We start from the raw sequence: 26,212 nt of genomic DNA on the forward strand, positions 1-26,212 counted from the left end.
GTACATTTCGCTCGGTCGCTACGTAGCGATCGAGGTCGAGTCGAAACTCGGTCGCTTCATAGCGACCGAGCTCGAGCAGGAGCTCGGTCGCTACGTAGAGCGTTCGCTCGGTCGCTACGTAGCGACCGAGCTTGAACAGAAGTTCGGTCGCTACGTAGCGATCGAGCGCTCGGTCGCTACGTAGTGACCGAGCTCTTCCGAAACGTCGATACGACATTAGTCCATGCATTCTCGTCTACCCTTCGATGCTATCTCCCGAAGACCGTAGTGAACCCATTTCACGTTTCCCGCCATTCTAAGTTATCGATCAAACTTTACCGTAAAAACCGCGGAAAGTTCGTTCTTTATCGAAAGAAGCCGTAATAAACGCTTCGAGTCGGAAGACGGCCTAAAGGGACCTAAGACATGACTCGAGGCCCAACTTACGATTTCTTAACCAACAGCCCATAAGTCGCATGACGGTTTACGCTTAGTTCGCGGGGAAAGATAAATGTCAAGTTTTCGCGGATAAATACGAAATTTTGAAGATAATTACGAAGATCAGAAAAAATGGAATATCTCCATTTTTATGCTATGGCGGCATAAGGGCAGAAGGGAAAAAGCGTAAACCGACCTTGGAGTCAGTATATAAGGAGTCCTAGGCGAGAGGCATGAGGGGAGGACTTTTCAGAGCAACCTTAGCACTTAGAGCGATTTTAGGTAATTTTCCGTTTTTGTTATTCGAGCTGCGACTCAATTAGGTTTTTGCCGTCTTAGGGTTTTAGAACTAGGAATCTCGCCGACAGCTTTCGTAGCCCAGGCACTTATCTTGTTGTAAACGCTCAAACGCAGATTCAGAATAAGAACTATCTTGCTCTCTTTTTCGATTCTTATTTTATTACTGTTCTCGTTTCGTATTCTGATTGCTTGGCGTGTGGTATTAGCAGATATCCGGGACTTCTGGGAAATTAGGGTTCTCCTACTTTCCTAATTTAAACGGAAATCGACAGTGCGAATTTCGGTTCCCACAGTTTGGCGCTAGAAGGAGGGGGGGGGGGGTACGGATCTATCTAACTCTCAACCACATCACTCTCAACCAGACATGTCAACTGACGACACGGATAACATGCAGAATCCTCTTAACGGAGGCAGTGGCACTGATCTCCACACTCCCGCAGTGGACGTATCCGCGGCCAACGCACCAACCAACGCCGCGGCGCTCGAGGAGTTTAAAAAGATGTTCGCCACCTACGAAAAAAGGTCGGAAGAACAGGATAAGCTCGTGAGCACCTTGACCAAACAAGTTGAAACTTTAACGGCAAGGACTCGAGAAATCCGCCCCCGCGGAACCGCTAAAGTCCGCGGGAAAAGACTCGAGTTTGCACCCCCACTCAACAGGCCTGGAGCCGCGCAGGAACGACCTTCGGTTAAAACCCTAGCGAGAAATCTCCCATCAAAAAGGGAAATTCTGAAAGCCCTCCGCCTCCCGCGAAGGTTTCGGAGGACAACAGAGTCGAGTAAGTCGACCTGGATCCTAGCGATGTCTCCAACAATACTGATGAGGACGTCGACAGACATCCAAGGAGGACCAGAAGCCGATTCACTCGGGAACGCTCTCCGTTCGACAAACCAATGACAGAAGAGGAGGAGGAAATCCTCTATTGGAACGAACAAGAAGAGCTGGCTGAAAAGCAAACCGAGCTCACTCGCAGTAAACGCGGACAAGCACGGAAATCTGCTGGCGAGACGTCGGATATACGCGATCTTCGCGACTATATCACCAAGACTGCGGCAGAAGTAAGAGCCGTAAAATCCCAAATCCATCACGCTACCAGCGCAGCCCCCGGGATCGACAGGCTGCTGGAAGGGGCTCGGAAGACCCCTTTCACCACTCGCATCTCATATACGAGGGTATCCGATCCAGGAAAAATCAAAGTACCGAAGTATGATGGTACGACCGATCCGAGAGCGCACCTTCAGGCTTTCCACATCACGATGGGAAGAGCGAGGCTGAAGGACGGCGAAAGAGACGCCGACTACTGCCGCCTGTTCGTCGAGAATCTAGAAGGAGCAGCCCTCGAATGGTTCGCGCGCCTTAAGCGAAACTCTATCGGAAGTTTCCGACAGCTCGCATCGGAATTTCTCAAGCAATACTCTATGTTCATAGATAGAGAAACTTCCGATGTCGATCTCTGGAGTCTGTCCCAGAGGGAAGACGAACCCCTCCGCGATTTCATCAGCCGATTCAAGTTGGTAATGTCCAGGGTCAGTGGGATAAGCGACAAGGTGGCCACCGATGCACTCAGAAAGGCGCTCTGGTACAAGTCAAAATTCAGAAAACGGATATCCCTCGAAAAACCGCAGACGATCCAAGACACCCTCCACAAGGCGACGGACTACATCATGATCGAGGAAGAAACAAAAATCTTATCGCAAAAACATAAGTCGGCGAGATCATCCTCGAAAGATGTAGACCCAAAGACGAGGAAGAACTCCAAGGAGCGCACAATTACGCGATCGGCTCAGACCAGGGCCGAACCACGGGAAATACGTGGACTCGCAATCAAAGATATGATGAAAACACCTTCTGCGAGTTCCACCAGTCCCGAGGACACTCCACGACTAACTGCAACGTCTTGGGAGCAAGGCTGGCCGCGAAGCTACTAGCCGGAGAACTCTCGGAAGTGACCAGCGTGAAAGATCTCATCCTCGAGACCGATCGCCCCCCGAAGCCGGACAGAAATCTTCCCGCAGAGAGATCTCCCCAAAGAAACCAATCAGTGGATAAACGCGGCAGGGGGCCAGACGACAAAGGGAACGATAACAATCGTCGTAGAGTCAACATGATCATCGGAGGATCGCAATTCTGCAACGATACGGTTTCGGCCATCAAGGCATACCAGCGGAAAGCGGTGTCAAGCGCAAACTGGCCTACATGGTCTCCTACCCGAGATGATCAGAACTGCTCCATCACCTTCACAAAGGAGGAAGCCGGTGGGATCGATCAACCTCACTACGATCCGCTCGTCATAGACCTCGTCATACGAGATCTGGAAGTCGGAAGAGTACTCATTGAAATGGGAAGCACGGTCAATGTAATCTTCCGCGACACTCTCAATCGGATGAGCATCAAACTCGGAGAAGTAACTCCAACTCCGAAACCGCTCACAGGCTTTTCAGGCGAAGTATCGATGACCCTCGGATCGATTCAGCTACCAGTCATGGCCAAGGAGATCACATGGCTCAACGCTATGCAAGCCGTTCCATCGACGTACCACCTGGGTGTCAAATTCCCGACCCCAAACGGAGTCGCAGCTATCTGGGGATGTCAGAAACAGTCGCGACTGTGCTTCCTCGCGGAGCACAAGTTAAGACAGATGACGACCTCTGCAACGGCAAATCGCAAACGCACAAAGATTGATAAATCTTTGACCGACAACGTTTCAAGAAAAGACGATTTGACATCGTCTGCTGACGCAGACGCTTCGGGTGTCGAAACTCAACATGAGTCCGAAGCCGACACTACAACTCAACCGGAACATCCATAAGAGAACACTGACCCAGCCACGATCATCACGATCAAGGCGGTCAGCACGGCGAAAACCGCCGAGTGAAAACGCTCGCGGCATAAAACAGAACTACGAGATGGCTTGATCCTCGAAGGAGGTACGTAAGCAGCTCGTCAAAAGACGAGTTCAGCTATCTCCCTCCCTAAAAAAGGGGGGGGGGGAGTGGGTGCGTATACTCGTATACTCACACATAGGAAAAGATGCGTTATTGTAATCGAATTCTATAGAGATTTCGAAAATGTTTACGAACAATATGCGTCGCTCCTTTTTAAGACACTTGCAAAAGTCTCAGAACACGCCTAGAAAATCTACAAACGTTAATACTCTTGCTAGCAGCCTCGTACGGCCCAAAATCGCAAAACAATCTCACTTCAGCACCGAAAATATACGTATAGTCTTCGAAATAACTGCGAGACGTCGCCAAGTTAAAAATCGAGATGATACGAACAAATTGTCTGAACGCGACCACTACAAATCTTACACTCCGTTCGTCGATTGGCCCCGACAAACACATCAGCCGTCATAAGCAAACGCAACTTGATCACTCTTTTGTTCTTCGAACGTCCAACACAAGGACGAAAGCGCGCTACAAAAAAAAATCCGAAATTTTGGTCTTGCACTTCCACTTGGCTTAAAAATTGTCTCTGGAAAGATGCTCGATTCGTACCATACAAGTCGTATAAGCCGAGAACCTATCGCGGACTTTAAATCGGTACGAAACAGGTAGAAATCGCAACAGGAAAACCGATAGCCGACTAATCACCGCACAAACCTTAAAACCGAGAGTAAACCTAGGTCTTGCCCTAAACCCATCACATTGGTCTCAGACATCTCAAAGACATGATATCTAAACGATAAGAGATCCTAAAACATGTCTCTTCGTTCATATCTCAACATTCCTGAAAGATCGTAAATAATTTTTACGAAAACTCACGTCTCGTACAAACTAACAGATTGAACGCCTCAACGAAGTTAAAAATGAGACGACAACTCATGTTTACTTCAAACCCACTCTAAACAAAGTAACTCAAACAAACATCCATTATATAAACCGCATAGCGGTAGGGGTTCAAAGCCACCAACGGCCAGTCCCGACAAAAACGTCCAAAACAGGCCCATACAAAGTTTGAAGGCCACACTCGGCCAGACATATATGAATAAAGGCCACACTCGGCCGCTAAATACTAGATAAAGGGAAAAACTCCTTCCCGTCAAAATACTCACAGATCAAAGTTAAAATTCCCGGACAAGGAAGCTCCGAATGCATCTGCGGGATAGTTCACCTCCTCATCGTCACCGGCTAAATCAGTCGTGGTTTCTACGGTATCAGGAGAAACCGGGATGGGATCCATAATCCCTGAATCTTCCCATCGATCGGAGGAATGATCGTCTCAGCGTGAGCATGATCCTTCATGCCACCCTTCATTAACTCCATCTCCCTCTCGAAAACGTAGTCATCCGCCCGCGTCTTCCAAAGGCTCCCGACGGAGCCGTGACACTCACGGAAATCGCCCAGCGAGTTGAAAGCGTCCTTAAGATTCCCGTACTCAACCTGGAATTGAGAAGCGCGAGTCTTCATTACCTCGGCGATTTCCCTCTTGCCCTTCCGTTCCGCCCTACGAAAAGCCCTGGCATGATCCCAAGCGAGTTGAGCATCTCGCGCCAACATCTCGTCTCGCATATGAGCAAGATCCTTTTCCGCCTTCTCCTATTTAAAGCGATAGATCATGGCCTCTCTATGGCTCGCCTCAATAGCCGATCCAATCAAGTTCAAGCCCTATAAAAGCGATTGACACGTTATAAGCAAAAAAAAAAAAAAAAATTCTTAAAGTTTATACCCCGTTGATGATACGAGATCCTTCCGCGACGACTTTTGGCCTCCCCGACTCGCTCGTGGCCGGAGGAGCATCGTAGCCCGACGGAAGACCAGTGAAGAAATCATCAAAGTTCGGAATAGGGACCTCGCTCGTACCGCTTCCATCGCCGAAAGCAAGGTCCGGATCCCATCCTGGAAGCATGCAATCGTCCATTGAAAACTCCAGGTCACCGAGGTCAATATCTTTCCCCTTCAAAGAGTTCAGCCCCGTCGGAATCGTGAGAGCGGCGTCGGTACCTTGGTCTTCAGGTTCGGAATCACTCCTTGCTTCTCCGCCCAAAGCAGGACTAGGATGCACAAACCTTAGCGCCTTTCGAACTCTCTTCGGTCTAAAGGAAGTCCAGAAAAAAGGACTATTCCTGAGCAGATCCCTCACCGCAATAATGTTTTCAGGAAACAGAGCAAGAGGGTTGATAAAGGGACGATCGTTCGACAACCTCCGAAACAATGGGATACAACTCTCCTCAACGGATGCGGCGTCTACACGAACGAAGAAGAAAAACTTCTTCCACGAGTTGAAGTTAGAAGTAAACCCCTTTACCACTGACATGAAGTTCCGAGGAACCAGCCTGTACGTGTCCGTATCCTTGATGATCTGTAACCGAAGAAGTGCTTCGAAGTGATCGACGGTGAGGGGGAGACCATGCTCGTAGCTCAGGATCAAGATTCCTATGAGGTGCTGGACGCCAAGAGGATTCAGTTGGCTTATCGCCACCCCGAAACGACCCAACACACGGATGATAATCTCGGGGATCGGGAACCACAAACGGCAGCGCACTACGAATGCTTCGTAACAAGTAAAGTAGCACTCCGGGGAACTACTAGCGCATTCTCCTTGACGAGGAACCATGAATTCCACCGCGTCCGAAATATGGTAGAACGACCGCATGACCTCGAGGAATTCACTAATACTCCTACTTGGTGCACCTGCCTCCACCGGGCGATGGTTCATGACTGGGAACGATTTTTCTTTGGGAGGCGTGATCGAACCGTAACACGCCACCCACCATGCCTCGTTCTCGGCTGGGTCTACCGAATGAGGAACGAATTCCATCTTCGGCATTCGAAGCTCTTCAGAAACGTTCGCGGGCAAGGACCCTTTCTTCGAACTCCTCTTCTTAATCGATATCTCGTGTTTTTCTTTTTAATCAAGAAGGAAATGATAGAGAGAAAGAGAAAGAAGAAAGAACTTTTCAAGAAAACCTCTCTATGAGAATGAGTAAGTGTAAAGATTGTGAAGAAATTACCTCCCTTCTTATAGGCATGAGAAATTACTATTTACTTGCGGATTTTTGGACACGAACTTCGCCCAAATACACCAATATCGTCCGAACTCGCCATACCGCGCATTGGGATCTCACTAAAAATCCACGCTCCCAACGAGCTGAGGGGCTAACTACTGGGGTCGAAAACGGTTACGACGAAGTTAACGTCCAAATCCCCGAAAAAGAAAACGAAAAACCTTCTTCGACAAACACTTTTTCGAAATAGATTCTTTTTTACGAAAAGCTTTGCGGAGGAAACGCGAGTCATCGGACAAGAGCTCGAAAAGGAATATCTCCATTTTTATGCTATGGCGGCATAAGGGCAGAAGGGGAAAAGCGTAAACCGACCTTGGAGCCAGTATATAAGGAGTCCTAGGCGAGAGGCATGAGGGGAGGACTTTTCAGAGCAAACTTAGCAATTAGAGCGATTTTAGGCAATTTTCCGTTTTTGTTATTCGAGCTGCGACTCAATTAGATTTTTTCCGTCTTAGGGTTTTAGAACTAGGAATCTCGCCGATAGCTCTCGTAGCCCAGGCACTTATCTTGTTGTAAACGCTCAAACGCAGATTCGGAATAAGAACTATCTTGCTCTCTTTTTCGATTTCTTATTTTATTACCGTTCTCGTTTCGTCTCCTGATTGCTTGGCGTGTGGTATTAGCAGATATCCGGGACCTCTGGGAAATTAGGGTTCTCCTACTTTCCTAATTTAAACGGAAATCGACAGTGCGAATTTCGGTTCCCACACCATTCGATTGTGGTAGTGTGCACATTAGGTTAATTGGTGTGCGTATACACGTAATATCAATGGTTGATAGTCATAGAAAACGATTCTATGTTTTAGGTTTCAGTTATACGATGAATGTTTCGTATAATGTTACCTATTGTCTTATGAAAATTGATTCGTTTTTGTCTGAGGAAGACGTAGCCTAAGAGGTTTGATACTGAACCAGTGCGGAGTCAGTTGCGGGATGATTGCCTGCTCGGATGTGACCGAGGGGAACAAAACGCAGAAGCCAGTGAGCCGCATGGCTAAAATACGAGATCTATTAAATCGTAATGCGAAGAGATCTCTCTTTAGATTGGTCATCCAAAATCAGATTTTACAGCTTTGTGTTTGCTATTCAAAATATACTTCTTCGTAAAACCATTTATGTTTAGTTTCAAAAGATTCTTCGTAAGACTTGGTCTGATTGTACGAAGGATTTTTTGTGTAAGTAATGGGGACCGGTTTTACGAAGATTGTAAATCGGTGATATGTATATACATGTCAAAGTAGCGTTGTTTCTGCGGGTTTTACGAGAAACATTTCTGCTGTGATTTCGATCTTAGGTGAAAGTTGCTTGGAGTTACTCGTGAAGTGTTACCGAAGTTTATTTCACTACGATTAAGTCGCAGAACGTTTCTCATTGTTTTTTTGAGAGGATTCTCATGACATATTCGTTTCTGGAACGAATTGGTCAACCTGAGGTTGATCTAGCCAACGATCGGGACGAAAGTGTTCCCTTTAATGTGCTCGATGCTGCATTTATTTTCGCGTTTTCTTCATCACAAATGTTCTCGATGATTTTCCGTGACTCACTTGGTTTCAACGGAAACTGAAAGAAATGCTTTGATGCTTGAAGATTTCTAGTTGAAATATTTATACGAAAATGACTTTAATTAATGCCGAAAAGGGCTTCAAGACTTTGGCTGATCGTCGAGTTTCAGTTTGATATTGGTACAAGTTTTCTATACGCATGATTGCAAGAAGAAATGCTGTGTAGTGTTTGAGATTATGTTCATGATCGTCTGGATATGTGCTAGCGTTTAGACGAATTTTAGATTGTCGTTTGCCTACTTGGGACGATTTGCTTTGACGAAAGCGTTTTCTTGACGATTTGCAAAAGTTTTTGAAGTTTGAGAGTATACGAGTATAGTATTTGTACCTACTCCCCCTTTTTTTACGAAAGAAAACGGTTGAACCGATACTTTGAAGAGTTGTGTACGTTTCTTCTTCCGAGGTTTGGAATGATCGATAATCCAGGACGATTTACAGACGACGCTGGGACTGTGATTTGGTTATTTCCAGGTTGACAACTTGGAATATGTCGGTTTTAAGTAAATCGCTAGAAACGAATCGGTTTTAAGACAACATTCGTGTCTCTAGTTTTTTCTCTCTTTAGGAAGCGAGCTGGATATGCGTGGCGATCGTTTCTCAATTTTCAGAGAGTTTAGATCAGTTTGCAAGATCTGGCTGAACAGTCATGGAACAATATACCGGGACTGGAAAAATCGCCTAAGACTTAGTTCGCTAGACTATCCACCTAGGTTTTAAGTTCCCTAAAGTTCTAGGTGTTTCTATTTCTTAGTAATTTCCTACGAAAGTTCCAAGCCTGATTTCAAGTCGGAAATACTTTAGTTCTCTCGAAGATTCGGGTTAGCCTCTTCTCCGTTTTGCTTGCTCATTCACCCTTACTCTTTTCGTGTCTGTCTGCCCATTTCGAATAGCAAGAATATAGATTCTTCCTGGACTTCTCTGCTTTCCTGGCCGTGTTTAGGCTGCTGTCAGTATTTGCAGTTTTCGTGATCCATGTTTCAATCTGAGTATCATTGGATTTACGAAAGTGAATGAGCATCTCGTCGAAAACTTTTTTGGAGTTAAGGAATAGCCAGGGATGATCAAGAGGTGCCAAGGATGATCAGGAAGATTTGCCAGGTGATGAGATTTTGGCGACAGATCGAGGCGTGAGAGGAAGGATGGTGAGACCGTGGAGAGAGGCGGATGGGCGTATTTTGATTCTCGGATTTCGCTCCATCTCTTTCCTTATCCGAGATTTTTTTTTTACGATTATTGTTAGAGTTTCGAAGGTTGTCAAATGTTGCCAACTTTAGTTTTACGAAAGTTTTTTTGAAAAATAATATCGAGTTTAATTTTACGAAAGTTATTTCGCACAATGTTATCGATTTTAATTTTACGAAAGTTGTTTCGTAAAAGATTGCCGAGCTTAATTTTTGCAAAGGTTATTTCGCAAGATGTTGTCGAGCATAATTTTACGAGATTTTTTCCGTAAAGAAGTTTTCAAGTTTTGGTTGTACGAGAACCGTGACGAGGTTAATTATTGCAACCAAACTTAATCAAAATTTTTTCTCATATCCGTGGGATTGATCCGTGGAAGCTTCGAGTAGTTTTTTACCGAAGTAAGATTTAGGTGACAAACATCGACAACTCGCGGAATTTGTTAGTATGGAAGTGATACTTGAATTCTTACTAAACCTTAGGCTTCAGAAAACGTTTTAGCGGTGAGGATACGATCTCCCGTTTTGCTTTATTTAGTCTTCGTCAGCCGTTTTAGGTTTTGGGTGATTCTATAGAAATTAACTTCCTTTCTCTGAAAGTTATTTGGAAGAAGTACAGCAGTGGGGGTTTCATAACCGACTTGCTGCGCTTCTTTTTTATACGATAAATCTAGGGTTTTTTAGAATGATATTCGGAAGAAGTACAGCGGCGAGTTATGTACCAGATTTGTTGTGCTTCCTTTTTTCCGCGACCGACCTAGGGTTTTTCTGCAAGATAGTCGGAAGAAGTACAGCGGCGAGTTATGTACCTGTTTTGTTGTGCTTCTTTTTTCCGCGATTAACCTAGGGTTTTTCTGCGGTTTTGGGGAGAGGAAGTTTTACTTTTCCGAAAAGTTTTCGGAAAACGTGTTTTGGTAAAACCCTTACATGTTGAGATTTCTTTAGTTCGGTAATGAGCCAAACTTACGGGGTTTGATAAGATTTATCGTTTCCCTTTATGTTTAGAAAGAGAAATCGCGAGCTCGTTTCATTGCACTTCCTGTGGCGAAAAGTCGCGGCAAGGTTTTCGATTTTCTCAAGAACTGTGGCGTTTGCGTAAGAGTTGGCCATATGCGCAGTGGTGGCTGGAGTTGTCTTACCAGCGTTGTTGCGAACTGCGATTTGGTCTTTTGTATTTCCAGACATTGTTTTGATCAAGCGTTTTGAGGCTATGAGTTAGAGTAATCCGTACCCCCCCCCCCTCTTTCTAGCGCTAAACTGTGGGAACCGAAATTCACACTGTCGATTTCCGTTTAAATTAGGAAAGTTAGGAAAACCTTAATTTCCCAGAGGTCCCAGATATCTGCTAAACCACACGCCAAGCAATCAGAACACGAAAGTAAAGACGAAAGAAATAAAAATCGTAAAAAGAGAGCAAAAAGAAGTCTTATTCAGAATTTGCGTATGAGCGTTTACAACAAGGTAGGAGCCTTGGCTACAAGAGCTGTCGGCGAGTTACCTAGTTCTAATGACCTAAGACTGCAGAACCTAGTTGAGTCGCAGCTCGAAATAACAAAGACGGAAAGTTGCCTAAATGCTCTAAGTGCTAAGTTTGCTCTGTATCGCCCTCCCCTTTGCCTCTCACCTAGGACTCCTTATATACTTACTCCTAGGCCGGTTTGCGCCTTTTCCCTTCTGCCTTTAAGCCGTCATAGCTCAAAAATGGAGATATTCCCATTTTCCCGATCTTCCTGATTATCTCCCGAAACTTCACATTTATCCGCGGAAACTTGACATTTATCTTGCCTTACGAACCAAGCATAAACCGTCATAAGGCTTATGGGTTTTCAGTTTAGAGATCGTAAGTGTGCTTCGAGTGCGTTTTAGGTCTCTTTGGGCCGTCTTTGACTCGAAACGTTTATTACGGTGTCTTCGATAAAAACAAACTTCCCGCGGTTTTTATCATAAAGTTTGACTGATGACTTCGAGTGATGAGAAACAAAGAATGGTTTAGCCATGGCCTACGGGAGATATCATTAAAGAGTAGACGAGAATGCATGGATTTGTGTTGTATCGACGTTTTGGGAAACTCATTTGCAACTACCTTATACGGTTAGAAAAGCTTCGTCGCAAATAGAAATAGTTGCAAATCCGTTGATAATTTGCAACTAATTTGCAACTACAAAACTTAGTGGTACATTAGCCACTATACAACAACTCGAAAAATGGTTGCAAATATTTATATTGTTGTTACCAATTAGCAACTAATTTATTTCACAAAATGTTTATCGCTAATTAGCTACTACTTTGGTTAATGCAACTGTATAATATTAGGTAGTCTCAATTAAGTCACAAAATATAGTGACTATTTTGCAACTGCATTGTTATAAGTAGAGCGACTGATTTGCAACTACACACTTTTGAGAGTTGCAAAATTGTCACAAAATATAATGACTGATTTGCAACTATATTATTTGTATTGTTGTGGCAATATAGTTGGGATTATGCTGACTGATTTGTAACAACATTATTAGTATATTTAGTTGCTAAATTATAATCTGAAAGTAGAATATTAATAAAATCTAGTTTTGATACTAATTTTGGAACATCCATTGAATTCCTTAAACTTTAAAATACAAAATACTTAAGATTTTTGTTTTATACAAATGGCAACTACTTATCTTTGCCAACCCAAAAAAGAGTTATGAACTACTTATCATTGGCAACCAAAAAAATAAATCATAAACTACTTATCTTTGCCAACCAAAAAAGAACTTATTAACTACTTATGGCATATGAGTAGTTGTCGCAGATGCAGACGCTGCAATCATAAACTCCGAGAATGATGGGTCTTTACCTTGCATATAGGTGAGCAGCATCTTCAAAGTATTGATCTGGCTTTGATGCTCTGCATCTCGAGCTGCTGTTTCAGCATCACGTCGAGCATTGGCTGCTGCGGTTTCAGCATCACGTCGAGTATTTGCCGCTGCTTGCTCTTCAATTAGACGTTGAGAAGCTTCAAGTTGTTGTTGCAAGTGTGAAAATGCAGAAGAAGTTGAAGTTCCAGGACCTCCTTTTCTCTTTTTGTTGCCATATAGTGGAAGAAGGCTACCAAGTCCATACTCATGTCCTCTCATATCCAAAGTAGTAGTCTGAAAATAATGAACTCTTTCACTTATTAATAGCTAACAAAAATTTATTAAAAACTTTACAATGGTTTATATGGTTTACCTCAAGAAAGATCTCATTCATTTCAGCTGGTGAAAGCTCAGGAATGTAAGAACTATCACCACAAGAGCTTTGAGATTTTTCGAGTCAGCTTCCCACCATCACGATCAAACCTTGATGATGAAAAGAAGAAGTGGTTACAAGTAAAAAAACGTTTGCTATAAATTCAAAGAAATAAAAATATAAGAGAAGAATGCAAATACAAACAAGATTTCTTTACAATTTGACAATTAAAAGGTATAGAAACCATAAAGTGAGAGAAAAACTAAAGATAGGGCATTGAAGCAAAGTTAACGACAAACAGAACAACAAAATGAAAGGAACAAAACCATAACTCAAATCCAATTGTTCAAAACAGAAACACCAAAGACAAATACCTAAATGTAAGAAACCAAAGTAAACACGTGTTAACAGATGTGTTACTAACACAGAGAAGAACCAAAAATCAATATGGAACGTGTTCAAAAAAACGTGTTACGTAACTTTGAATCTATGATCAAACAATCAAATATAAACAGAGGAAATTCAACTATGGATATGAGACCAAAGCAAAAAAAAAAAAAAAAAACAAATGAAATTCTAAGGTGAACCAAATGAAATCAAACACAAACACAAACCAAACTCAATGTATAAAGTGAGATCCTTTACCAAGTACTTCCCTCTTTTGGAACTAGAGATAAGACTGGAAGATGGTTTTCACGTCCAGGAATTGCAAGCAGGTCATCCAAAGTCATCGGATTTTGAGGGGGAGGAGGATGTGGGTTTTGAGTTTGATGCGGGTGCTGTTCCGTCGGGGAAGAAGAACCATCACGAGTCGGTGAAGAAGCAGACACGGGTGGGGACTGATGCAGAGTCTCTGACGGCGGTGAATTCTCCGGGGCAGACACGGAGTCTCTTGAATTAGAAGTGCTAGGGTTCGAGGCGAAGTAAATTCTTCTGGAAGAGCTACAAACGCCACCAGCTTGACTCGCACCACGAGTGGCACCACGACCACCACCGCGACTCGCACCACGACCACCACCGCGACCTTTCACTGATCTACCAATTCCAGACATCGTGACCTTTGTGTGAGTAGAGATTAGGTTAGAAGAAAGGGGCGTTGATTAAGGGTTTGTTAATATAAATGTATTAAACGTAGTCGTATTAGGGTGGGTAAAATATTTACTCTCAAAACATTAGGCGGGTTAATGTGAATTAGCCAAAATTTAGGGATAAATTTTTGGAGCCAAATTTGTAAGACCAAAGAGCAACTACTTCTAACAACTAGTTGCAAATTAGTAACAAATTATAATAAATATCCTATTATTTTGGAGTGTTTCTAATGAATTATGGTTGATTTTATTATGTAAAATAAACTATAATATTAAGAAAAATATTTTGCTATTATTTTGGAGCCTTTTTAAGAAAAAGTTGTAACATATTATAATATTTGCTATTATATTATTATGAAATTAGTAATATTTATTTCTTGTGAATTTGTGGATCTCTGGATTTTATAAAATAAACTCAAACTTGTTAAGCAATATAGATTTTATTTGGTTTATTAGACTATTAGTAATTATATTTGAATAATTAAGATTATTCATATATATATATATATATTAGAGTAAAAACTTTGCAACTATAGAGCAATGACAATAAATTTTGTAGTTGCAAATATGTTACAAAACAACTGTATAAGCCTCGTTTTATAACTAAACTGCCACGCTTGTTCACAAATTAGTGTCAAATTAGTTGCACTTAACCCTATATATCGCAAAAGCAATTTGTTTTATATTTACTAAACCATGAGACATTACATAGTATTATTCAAATTGATTCAAATTATATTTATTGTTTTTGTTTATTAGTTTACTAAGTGCATATGATCATCTAATTAACGTAAATTTTAATATTAGTACTATCCGTAACTAATTTACGACTACCTGTGAGAACCGAAATTCGCACTGTCGATTTACGTTTAAATTAGGAAACTAGGAAAACCCTAATTTCCCAGAGGTCCCGGATCTCTGCGAGAGCCAACGGCAAGTGACCAAATATATGCGGAAATCATGAAAAGATAACAAACGAGTTTAGAGAAAACAGTAGATCTTATTTCGAGTCCGCGTGAGAGCGTTGCGATCATTACAAGAGATCATAAAAGCTTTGGCCGCAAAGGCTGTCAGCGAGTTACCTAGTTCTAGCGGCCTAAAAGCTCAAACCTAGTTGACTCGCAGCTCGATAACAAAAGACGAAGAAAATACATAAAAGGTTTTTGATTGATTTCGGACTGAATCTTATGAAAGGCTGCCTACGTACCCCTTTCGAGGATCAAGCCGAACGTAGTTCAAGAGTGAACCAAGAGATCGAACTGCTTGTGCACGTTCGTCTGGTAATCGGGTGCCATTCATGGAAACAGAGCATGTCGAGAATAATGCCTCATAGTTTCTAAGTGCCGAGAGTTCTGAGTCTCAAAAAGTTCTCCCCCCATGCCTCTCGCCTAGGACTCCTTATACACTGGCTCCTAGGTCGGTTTACGCTTTTCCTCTTCTGCCCTTAAGCCGTCATAGCATAAAAATGGAGTTATTCTATTTTTTCCGATCTTTGTAATTATCTTCAAAATTTCGTATTTATCCGCGGAAACTTGACATTTATCTTTCCTTGCGAACCAAGCGTAAACCGTCATGCGGCTTACGGGCTGTTGGTTAAGAAATCGTAAGTTGGGCCTCGAGTCATTTCTTAGGTCCCTTTGGGCCGTCTTCTGACTCGAAGCGTTTATTACGGCTTCTTTCGATAAAGAACGAACTTTCTGCGGTTTTTACCGTAAATTTTGATCGATGACTTAGAATGGCGGGAAACATGAAATGGGTTCGCTACGGTCTTCGAGAGATAGCATCGAAGGGTAGACGAGAATGCATGGACTAATGTCGTATCGACCGAGTTTGGCTTGTGCGTGGTCCGATGGCCATACTTGCGCTTGTCCGTGGCCGATTTGGATACGTGTCAGTTGCCTTTGGACAATCGGTATTTAGTGGTTCGATTGAGATTAGAACAAGATTTTACCGCAAGGCTCTTCGTAAAGATTTCTTTACGAAGATTACTTTTCGTAAAAATGTTCATGCTGATTTTTACGGACTTTCAGACATTGATTCTGTCGTGACCGATTTTGACCCCAACATCTATTATGTTTCTGTACCAAAATATTCTTTTACTATTTTGTGTCTGGATTGATACTTAACAGTCTATTACCACAAGATTTTAGATTGGTTCGGTGGAACTATGCGAAGCAATTGATGTACGTTAATTTTAAAGAAACTTGATTTTAGATCATTATATATAGCTAACTTTGAATCTTCCTCTATCTATTGATTTACAGCTCCTGGAGTCAGGTTTTGAGAGATAGATAGAGCATAAGCAATGTTATTCTTGTGGGAAACCCATAACTACACTCTCCCACAATGATATTCTAGTTGAATCAAAGAATCATACGGTTTTAGCCTCACAAAGAAGGTGTTCTCTGTTTTCTATAATTTGTTGACTAATGTTTAATTCATTTGTTGAATCAATTATTTTTCTGTATTCACTACCGTAGTTTAGTTCAAGGCTAAAGATATTGTTGAACTCATCACGGAGCTTGCATTTCTGAATCCAAAGGTGATTTTACTTTACTTAGTTATTACTAGACAATCCTTTTTAAATTATAAAAGGCAAACTAAAGTTATAAATTTTTATCTTATAAATTCAACAAACTATCAAAATAAATAATGTGGGTTAATTTTGAATTAACATAAAATTTCAATTTTAAACTCTAAAATTTTAAACAGTAATAGGTTCATGGTATCTAAATTTACACTAAATTAAATTAAGTATTTGTTATTCAGTAGGAAATCATCCAATATTCTATCTCAAATATGTTTTGTATTTTGGTATATATTTTATTTATTAATTGAAAACTTCTACAAACATGTATCCATTTTATAATGATATCAAAATTATTATTGTATCATTTCAAATTTTCAACTGCTTTGTTTCGATGCATGTACCTCTAATATTATGTGCTACTGTTTATATAATATTTATTCACTTATGACAATGATCAAATAAATGTTTCATTATTTTAATAACTATTATGTTATTTTAGATATTTTTATCAAAGAAAATTTTATATTATTTTATTTTCAAATAAAACTTAAATTATTTTTTTTTTGAAATTTTATTTTTAATTTCACATTTTTTATATTTATATATAATATTTTTTTTTAAAAAAAAAATAGAGATATTTTCCTTTTCATATTTACATATTTGGTAAAAAATTATAGTAAAAGTTGATTAAATATATATATTATTAAGAAAACATAAATCAAAGTGCTATTTTAGTAATGACATATATATAACTAGGGTCGGCCCGGGCTACGCCCGGGTTTTTGTTTAAATTTTGATTTTTTATTATATATTTTGTCCGTATGTTTATTTTGATATATAAATATTATAATATATTATAAAAATATAAATAGCTAAAAAATTATAAAATCATTTTCAAGTATTTATTATTTATGTCTTACAAATTTCAATAATTTCAATATCCAAATATCTGGTATTTTTGTTATTGGAAATTATATATAAGGTAATGCGCAAAATAATAAAAAATTGATAAAATTTTAGTTATGTGTTTGATTGGTTGGATTGTAAAAATGTTTTACTTCACTTAATTTTTTTTATAAATTTTGTTTCCAATTATTCTCTTAGTAATTTAATTGACCCTCACTTTTAAATATACAATCCTTTTAAAATATTTTTTCTTAAAACACTGGTTTAAAATTTGTAATATCTTTCTACATTAAAAACTTACAACTAAATCACTAAAACCTAAAATCTACCAACTAAATTTTTATAACAAATTTCCTGCACCTACATCCTCAACTATTTAGACCCATGATCTAAATATTCATTTATCTTAATTATATAAATTTTTATACAAAACTTTTTTAAATGTACAAATTACACATAATTTTATCTTAGTTTTAAAACCATTGAATTCATAACTTTCGCATTGAATCTTAGGCATTTAAATATAGTTCTAAATATCGCTTTCCTAGAAGTCTTAATCAGTTATCTGACTGGTACTTGCCTTCATTGGATCCTTTCACTCGTTTTGATGGTCACAATTTTTTTGGTGTGGATGAATAAAATCCAGTGAACACAGCTGTACGTTTTAAGTTATGATCTGTATGGCTGGAAAACTTATTAACCTGAAGGCTCTAAAGGTGTTGTAAGCCAAAGATCACTTTTTTTCTTAAAAATGTTAAAGAAGAGACATTACGGCCAGGTCCATTCAAGAAGCGTTATTCCTTTAATTTCTCCTTATTCTTCTTAATTTTTTTATATCATTTATAATGACTGCCAATGAATACGGCTAATGATTGATCTTTTTTTGGCTAATGATTAATCTAAGTCTTTGACTTTCAAATTTGATAAAGAAAATATAGTTACTGATTGGCCAAAGTAAGTCATTTGTGGCACTTCCAAAAATCTTATGTTTGTATACGCTAGACTCTTGAAGTTGTGGAACTTTCTAAGTGTTTCAGAAGACTTCGAGCAATCATAGGTATTGGAAGCAAATGATATTTGATTATGAAAATAAATGTATGAATGATTAGCAGTCAAACAGATCTCATTTTTGATTAAGTAGGAAATATGCTTATATTTAATGTGAATTAAACTGGGAGAACATGGGAGAAACAAAATAATTTCAAGAGGAGATTGTAAAGCATTACTCAGATGCAAATGTTGTGACCGATCATGCATCCTCTTGAAGCTAAGCGATGTGTGCCTTCTTAGATGCATTGGTACTTGGTGAGATATCAAACACCTCAAACGAAAAAAAGTTGATAGCAACAACGATGGACCAATTTACCAGGAAACTGAAACAATTAACATAGATATGTAGCTAATATATACAAATCTCTAGAATAAGTCATAAAAAACGCATCCCAAAGAATAAACAGGTCAAGCTACCCATAAAAGACACCAATCTTGAGACAGAAAAAAGAAGAAGCTAATTTGCAGCTTTTCTACTCTTGGCCTCTTCAGGAGAGTTATGAGATATTTCCTCAAAATCACTTTAGTGTTAGGGATATAGCATGTCGAGAAATCAGCTCACGTAAGTGCAACACTTGAACCAAAACAAAGATACGTAAGCCTAACTTAACGGCATGCCAGTGAGTGTGAAGAAAACTCTCTGCGTGAAAACAGAGGAAGCACTTTCAAAGTTGCTCCTTTAAGAAAGAAAGAAACACAAATTTGTTCTTTTGAAGTCATAAATAAACATTCACATTGAATTTCGTGAAAATAGAGGAAGCAAAAAAATGGGCATACCAAGTGTGTTAACCTCATTGCCATGAAGTGAGAAAAGGAATTCAGAGCTATGATAGTAAGAAAAAACAAAGTAGAGAACAAAAGAATTTGTATTAAGGGCTGTTCGTTTGGTTGCCGCAGGTACCGGCGGCAGCGGCAGCGGCAGCGTCAACATTCTGCGTCAACTCTTGTTCGTTTAGTTGACGCAGGAAGCTGCGTCTGACGCCGCGTCCGAACGCCGCGTCCGAACGCCGCGTCCGAACGCCGCGTCCGAACGCCGCGTCCGAACGCCGCGTCCTGCGGCTGACGCCGATAAAACCTGCGGTCGCGATATAGTATGCGACAGCGTCAGCGGCAGCGTCTGCGAAACGAACAACAACTGTCCTCATTGACGCTGCCGTCGCCGCCGACGCTGACGCCGACGCCAAAACCTGCGGCAACCAAACGAACAAGGCTTTAGGCGTATTAATGTCTAAGATAGTTTAATAGAAATAAAGGAACTTGGAGCTATGATAGCGAGGAAAAAATATTAACCTCGTTGTCATGAAGTGTTTGTGCTAATTCCCCCCTAACTTCACTCTCTACTCTAGAAAGAGATTCCTTTTCAAATGCTTATTGAGCTTCTGCCACCTAAATACAAACGTGAACCATAGAGAGTGAGATTTAGAACAGGAAGTTAAATTAAAGTTAAACCCTGATCTCCATTAAGCAAAAGGAAGAGATCAAATACCTTCACAATACCAATTTTGAGTATCGTGTTCTTAGCAATAGCAACTAACAACCTTTTGTTGACTCCTTATTTATAGACCGATGAATACTAAAATGAAAGACCAAATTATTTGTAACCAAAAAAAGAAAGACCAACATATTTATAGATCGACAAATCAAGTCTAACTCACCAAGATTCATCGACGGATGAAGCCTGAGATCCTGGATTAGTGTAACAAAATCCAGTCGCCCGAACCATTGGTGAAGCATCAATCTAAGCTCTTCGACCCACATGAAGAAATCGCAGTCATCGAAATTTGCCATAATTGGAGTTGATGCTTGATAGAGAGAGACCTTTCGGATCTCGTAGCGGTGGGACGATTCATGGTAGGCAACAAACCTATTTATCATGCAGCCATTAATCACACCGTTTCAGATCGCTAGAAGAATCGCAGGAGTCACCGCATTGCAGTCGCGTCGAATAAGGACGATTTCGTTTTTTCGTTGAAGTCATATTAGGGTTACTGAAATCACTATTATCGGGCCGGCTTTGCTTTCAAACCCATAACCCAATGACACAAAAACGAAGCCCAACACAAACATCACGTTTAAATGAAACGCTGAGTTTCGTGTCGGCTTCACAGAGCACCACTTATTTAGCTGGTATTCCATGTGGCGCAAGTAGAAAGGATAAAACCCTACTTTATAATAATATATATTTTATATCATTAATCGTTTTAAGAATTGATATGAGTAGAATATATAGAAAATTAAATTTTCAAATAAAATTATAAAAATTAAACATAAATATAAAGTGAATAACGGATACTTTAGGTTTCAAAATACAGATGTGACATAGAAAAAAAAACATAATGCGGTCCAGATGTATATGAAACATTTAATATTTATTGAAAATTTAAAATGTATAGCACTATTTTTTATGAAACAAAGTACATATTTTTTTTATTTTGACAAACAAATAATGCAACACTTGTGAAGTAGCAATGCTGTGTATATGACGCACGCGGTTAACGCGTGGTGAATAATATTTTGACTTTAAGTTGAAAAAGTTTTGACTTGTGGAGGGGTCGGTTGTTTCAAGGCAAAACGTAAGGATTCCCAATAAGATATAACCACGTGGGAACACGGAGCCGTTAACGGAAAGAGTTAGACGAGGGTTTTCTGTTCATCCGTTAAATTATCGCCGTTAAAACAAAAAATCTGCCGTTTACCCTTCTGGTCCGGTAAGTATTTAATGAGAAATTTACTCCTCCATTTATTGCAAAGGGAAAGAAACTCAGAAGAAGAAAAAAAGATTAGAGAGAGAAAGTTACAAAACTCCAGACTCTCTAGAGAGGAGAATATCATTCTTGGCCTTTTCTTTCATTTTCTCGGAAACTAAAGAAGGTAAGAAAGTGAGAGAAAACAAGAGAAAGTGAAATAAAATCTCTATTTTTCTTTGTAAAAAACAGAAAATGTCAAAAGGAGTGTATTTATCTTCATCTTGTTTGTGTTGTGTTTTCTTTGGATGCATGTTATTTCTTCTCCTTAAAATATATTTTCCCAGTTCGATCCAGAAATATTACAAACTGAAACTACACACAAAATCCTTAATTATTTTTCTCATGAATGTTTAGATAATGTCTTACTTATTTTCATTAGTTGACCAGTTTTTTCTTAATTTAACAAAAAAATATCGCCAGCAATAAATGTTTTTTATCAGTTACTTTTTTGTATTTAATTTTCAAATATTTTCTGAAATATGAAACGATCTAGCTGTCGTCTTTGGTAATTAATCTCCCCTTTCATGCTTCTTTCTGTTGGTTTTGCATTTGAGATTAGTTATCAACAAATATTTCTGCATTTCCATGCACTGATTCTGTCCTTTTGAATCATCACTTCTTCCAGTTTCAACGGAAAACCCTAACTGAGATCTTTGTAACCATTAGGGGCTGCAAGTGATGTTGACTATGGGAGAAGAAAACGTGATGACTACAGACAACAGATTTGCTTCGCCGCAGCCACCTTCTTCTTCTCCGGCAACAATCCAAAGCCCTAATTTTAATTTCAACCCTTTCAACTCATTTTCCTCCATTATTCCGGTTCGTTCCACGTTTACCTGAGAGCTCTTTCATTTTGTTAGTTACATATTTTTAAACGTAGTAATAAGCTGTTTGATTAGAAGGAGGAGCATGGGATGATGAGCATGAGCATGCTGATGATGATGGGAGATGGAGGAGTGGAGGAAATGATGGAAAACGGGTCGGCCGGTGGGTCATTCGGGTCGGGTAGTGAACAAGCAGAAGATCCAAAGTCCGGAAACGAGTTTGATGTTGCTGAACTTCAAGACGAGGAACAACCTCCTCCTGCTAAGAAGAAACGTTACCACAGGCATACTAATCGTCAGATCCAAGAAATGGAAGCGTAAGTTTTGCTTCTTCTTTTTCATTTTATCTTGTAGGTGTGTGTAATATAGTTTTTGGTTTCAAAGGACTTGAACCAACTGAGGTTGAAACTATTTCTGCTAGGTTATAATGGTTTGGTTTTAGTTTCGGTTTGAAGTATATTGTTTTTTTTTTATCTTGATTAGTACGTGTTCGGTTTGTATACGTATGTTTCAGTTTTGTGGATTTTTAGGATATGAAACTAGTTATGCTAGATATGGAACAGTTTTGTTTTTATTTTACTCTCGGTTCAATTGGACTGTTTTTAAACCGGGTTTGTACCATATCTTTTTTAAGTTTTTTTTAATAAAAATTCCAAAATTGTATATGGGTTTCAGTTTTGTGAATTCTTTGGTTTTGTTGCTTCTTTGTTTTTGGATCTTAAAAAAAAACGAAATCTTGTAAACCGAAAAGAAGACTCGATTTTGATATTTTGATCGGTTTTTACCAAACTCAATACAGCTTGTACGTTTTGAATATATCAATCTCATGAGGAGATTGAATTTTGATTTGAATAGTGATTTCTATTTCATCTTTGTAGATTGTTTAAACAAAACCCTCATCCAGACGACAAACAAAGGCAGAGATTAAGTCATGAACTTGGACTCAAGCCTCGACAAGTCAAGTTTTGGTTTCAAAATAGGCGTACTCAAATGAAGGTAACTACTAACATTAATCTCTTTCTCTTTAATTTAACCAGTTTCACAATGTGTATACTTTATTACACATTAGAGCTCATCTCAAATTACCGAAATGAAAGTTCAAAAACTCGAAATGAAGAAATATTGAAATCTCGAACTCTAGAAGTATATATATATGTGTAGAAGAACATTCATGAAAAAGTGATTTAACGTTTTTATTTAATGTGATGATCAAATATATAGGCACAACAAGACAGAGCTGAGAATGTGATGTTAAGGGCAGACAACGATAATCTTAAGGCAGAGAATTCTCATCTTCAGGCGGAGCTACGGTGCCTCTCGTGTCCTTCTTGCGGCGGCCCCACCGTACTCGGCGACATTCCTTTCAACGAACTCCACATTGAGAATTGTCGCCTCCGTGAAGAGGTAACTCCAATTATTCACAACCATTTGAAATATTGGTTTGGTTCTGATTACCTTAAAAGAATTTCTGCGTTTTGAGTTTACGGTGGAAAAGTAATCGATATTCTGTGAACCTATCACTTGAAAAATGAAATCATAATGTTAATCCTAATTAATTAAATTGGTAATTTTGAATACAAGCCTGTTATTTGCTTTGCTTCGGTTTGATTTAATCCAATTTTTATTGGGTTTAATGTACTGACCAATTTATTTAACAAAAAGATACATATTTAATTGGGATTGCGTAACAAATTAATTGTCTATTCAACACAGCTTGATCGTCTATGCTCCATAGCTTCAAGATACACTGGCCGTCCAATGGAATCATCACAGCCGATGATCAATCCTCCTCTAGAGGTTCAACATCATCAACCTTCACTGGAGCTTGACATGAGCGTATACGCAGGAAACTTTCAAGAACAACCTTGTTCAGACATGATGTTGCTTCCTCCACAAGACACTGCTTGTTACCTCCCAGTTCAAACTAATAACAACAGCAACGGCTACAACATGTTACTTGCTGATGAAGAAAAGGTTATCGCTATGGAGATTGCTGTTTCTTGTGTCCACGAACTTACTAAAATGTGTTACACAGAGGAGCCTTTGTGGATTAAGAAGAAATCCGACAAGATGGGTGGCGAGATTTTGTGTCTGAACGAGGAAGAGTACAAGAGCTTGTTCGCATGGACAATGGAGAATCATAACAACAAAGGGGATTTTCGTAGAGAAGCTTCAAAGGCAAACGCAGTTGTCATCATGAACAGCATCACGCTTGTTGACGCGTTTCTAAATGCTGTAAGTATAGTAAACATTTCACAAACAAACGCCTTTCATTTAAATCATTTTTTGGATTAATCGATAAATTTTTGGATTTTTGAACTGTAGGATAAGTGGTCGGAGATGTTCTGCTCTATTGTGGCTAGGGCGAAAACGGTTCAGATCATTTCATCTGGAGTGTCTGGAGCTAGTGGTTCTCTTCTACTGGTAATATAGCAAAATTCGATTAACAACTTGCAGAACAAACATAACGGATCTTTCTAGTGTTGTTAACAACTTGTTATGTTTTACTAGATGTATGCAGAGTTACAGGTTCTGTCTCCGTTGGTTCCAACTCGAGAAGCATATTTTCTACGTTATGTGGAACAAAACGTCGAAAACGGGAACTGGGCAATCGTAGATTTCCCGATCGACCAGATCCAGCCATTGAGTGCAAACACTCCTCATGAGTATAAGAGAAAGCCTTCAGGCTGCATCATTCAAGACATGCCTAATGGATACTCACAAGTCAAGTGGGTCGAGCAAGTGGAAGTTAACGAGAGGCACGTGCACGAGATATTCGCTGAGTATGTGAAAACCGGAATCGCTTTTGGAGCTAGCCGTTGGCTCGACGTGTTGGAGAGACAATGCGAGAGGATGGCTAGCTTAATGGCTAGAAACATAAGTGATCTTGGAGGCTAGTAATCTAAACCACATTTAATTTATATCCCTAGATTTATAAAACCATCACTAAAGCTCTGGTTTTGTTTTTTTTTTTGTTTTTTGTTAACAGTAATTCGATCTGCAGAAGGGAGGAGGAACATGATGAGGCTATCACAGAGGATGGTGAAAACATTCTGTGTGAATATAAGCACTTCGTACGGACAATCTTGGACCGCTCTGTCTGAAACAACCAAGGACACTGTGAGAATCACGACAAGGAAAGTGTGTGAGCCTGGTCAGCCTACTGGAGTTGTTCTTGCTGCTGTCTCAACCACTTGTCTTCCGTTCTCCCACGCTAAAGTATTTGATCTTCTCCGTCATCAACATCACCATTCTCTGGTAAAAACCAAACCCATTGATCATCAAATCACTGAACTAACTTCAGTAGTAATAAGAATTTGAACCGATTTGTTTTTTTTTACTTTCTCTGTAGTTGGAGGTTTTGTTCAGTGGAAGTTCACCTCATGAGGTTGCTCATATCGCCAATGGTTCGCATCCTGGAAACTGCATCTCTCTTCTTCGAATCAATGTAAGTTCAAACCCTAACTTTGAAACCCTAAATTTGCAAAAAAATAATATTGATTTGTGTGTTACATACACTTGTACTTATTACAGGTCTCGAGCAACTCATGGCATAACGTGGACCTGATGCTTCAAGAGAGCTGCATAGATAACTCCGGCAGCTTAATCGTCTACTCCTCCGTCGACGTCGACTACATCCAACACGCGATGAACGGCGAAGATCCTTCCGGTATTCCGCTTTTGCCCCTAGGGTTCTCCGTCGTCCCCGTGAACTATCCCGATCAAGTCGAGGGTGTTTCCGTCAACTCGCATCCTCTGCCGTCGTGTCTCCTCACCGTCGGGATTCAGGTCTTGGCGAGCAACGTCCCAACCGCGAAACCAAACCTCTCCACCGTCACAACCATCAACAACCATCTCTCCTCCATCGTCAATCAGATCACTTCCGTCCTTAGCAGCACCATTCCTCCCGCGATCGCATCTTCCTCCGCCGGAGACGACGCCGTCGCCAAACAAGAGGTCATTTAGTGACCATGACTTCGAGGGTATTTTGGTAAATAATGGGATAAGTTTTTGTGTAATACTCGGTTCATGGTAAGACGTACGAGAACTCGAGTTTATGTTTTCATTTTTTTTTTGGGAGGGTCAAAATGGTATTTTAAACTAAAGAACACAGAGGAAGTCAAGAGCGCACCAGATAGGTATGTTGACTTTCTTTTTCCTGTTAACCGGATTATCGGTCAAACCGATCTCCGATTTAACAGAAAAGTGTAGCTGGTTCGGGTATTGACTCTCTACTTGCTTTGACTCCTTGGACAATTCAGTTTAATATGGGACTAGGATAAGACCCGCGCCTTGCGCAAAATTAAGTTATTATTTTTATTATATTTTGGAGAATGAAACAATAGTTTGGCTTCATTTGGATTAGGGGTGTTCAATCCAGATATCGGGTTG

The 26,212-nt window shown here is 39.9% G+C and overlaps 2 protein-coding genes and 1 long non-coding RNA gene across 3 annotated transcripts; 1 reads left to right on the top strand and 2 right to left on the bottom strand.

The window, feature by feature from the left end:
* Positions 1–12,039: 12,039 nt before the first annotated feature.
* LOC125589835 (rRNA 2'-O-methyltransferase fibrillarin-like) lies at positions 12,040–14,588 on the bottom strand. Its single transcript, XM_048762399.1, has 3 exons — positions 13,321–14,588; positions 12,676–12,785; positions 12,040–12,596 (listed from the first exon to the last, which is right to left on the bottom strand). The coding sequence occupies exons 1-2, from the start codon at positions 13,725–13,727 to the stop codon at positions 12,731–12,733; spliced, it is 462 nt and encodes a 153-aa protein (XP_048618356.1). The 5' UTR covers positions 13,728–14,588; the 3' UTR covers positions 12,040–12,596; positions 12,676–12,730.
* A 3,972-nt stretch (positions 14,589–18,560) lies between these two features.
* LOC125589836 lies at positions 18,561–20,738 on the bottom strand. The gene is made up of 4 exons (XR_007326019.1): positions 19,905–20,738; positions 19,736–19,822; positions 19,540–19,635; positions 18,561–19,436 (listed from the first exon to the last, which is right to left on the bottom strand). It is a non-coding gene; the product is annotated as an uncharacterized LOC125589836 (long non-coding RNA).
* A 267-nt stretch (positions 20,739–21,005) lies between these two features.
* Positions 21,006–26,176, top strand: LOC111198492 (homeobox-leucine zipper protein HDG5). The gene is made up of 11 exons (XM_022715486.2): positions 21,006–21,120; positions 21,663–21,815; positions 21,896–22,137; positions 22,699–22,816; positions 23,042–23,224; positions 23,534–24,055; positions 24,146–24,244; positions 24,332–24,713; positions 24,810–25,078; positions 25,173–25,268; positions 25,355–26,176. The coding sequence occupies exons 2-11, from the start codon at positions 21,675–21,677 to the stop codon at positions 25,784–25,786; spliced, it is 2,484 nt and encodes an 827-aa protein (XP_022571207.1). The 5' UTR covers positions 21,006–21,120; positions 21,663–21,674; the 3' UTR covers positions 25,787–26,176.
* Positions 26,177–26,212: the final 36 nt, after the last annotated feature.

Source organism: Brassica napus, chromosome C7 (assembly GCF_020379485.1).
Source record: "Brassica napus cultivar Da-Ae chromosome C7, Da-Ae, whole genome shotgun sequence".
Lineage (NCBI taxonomy): Eukaryota > Viridiplantae > Streptophyta > Magnoliopsida > Brassicales > Brassicaceae > Brassica > Brassica napus.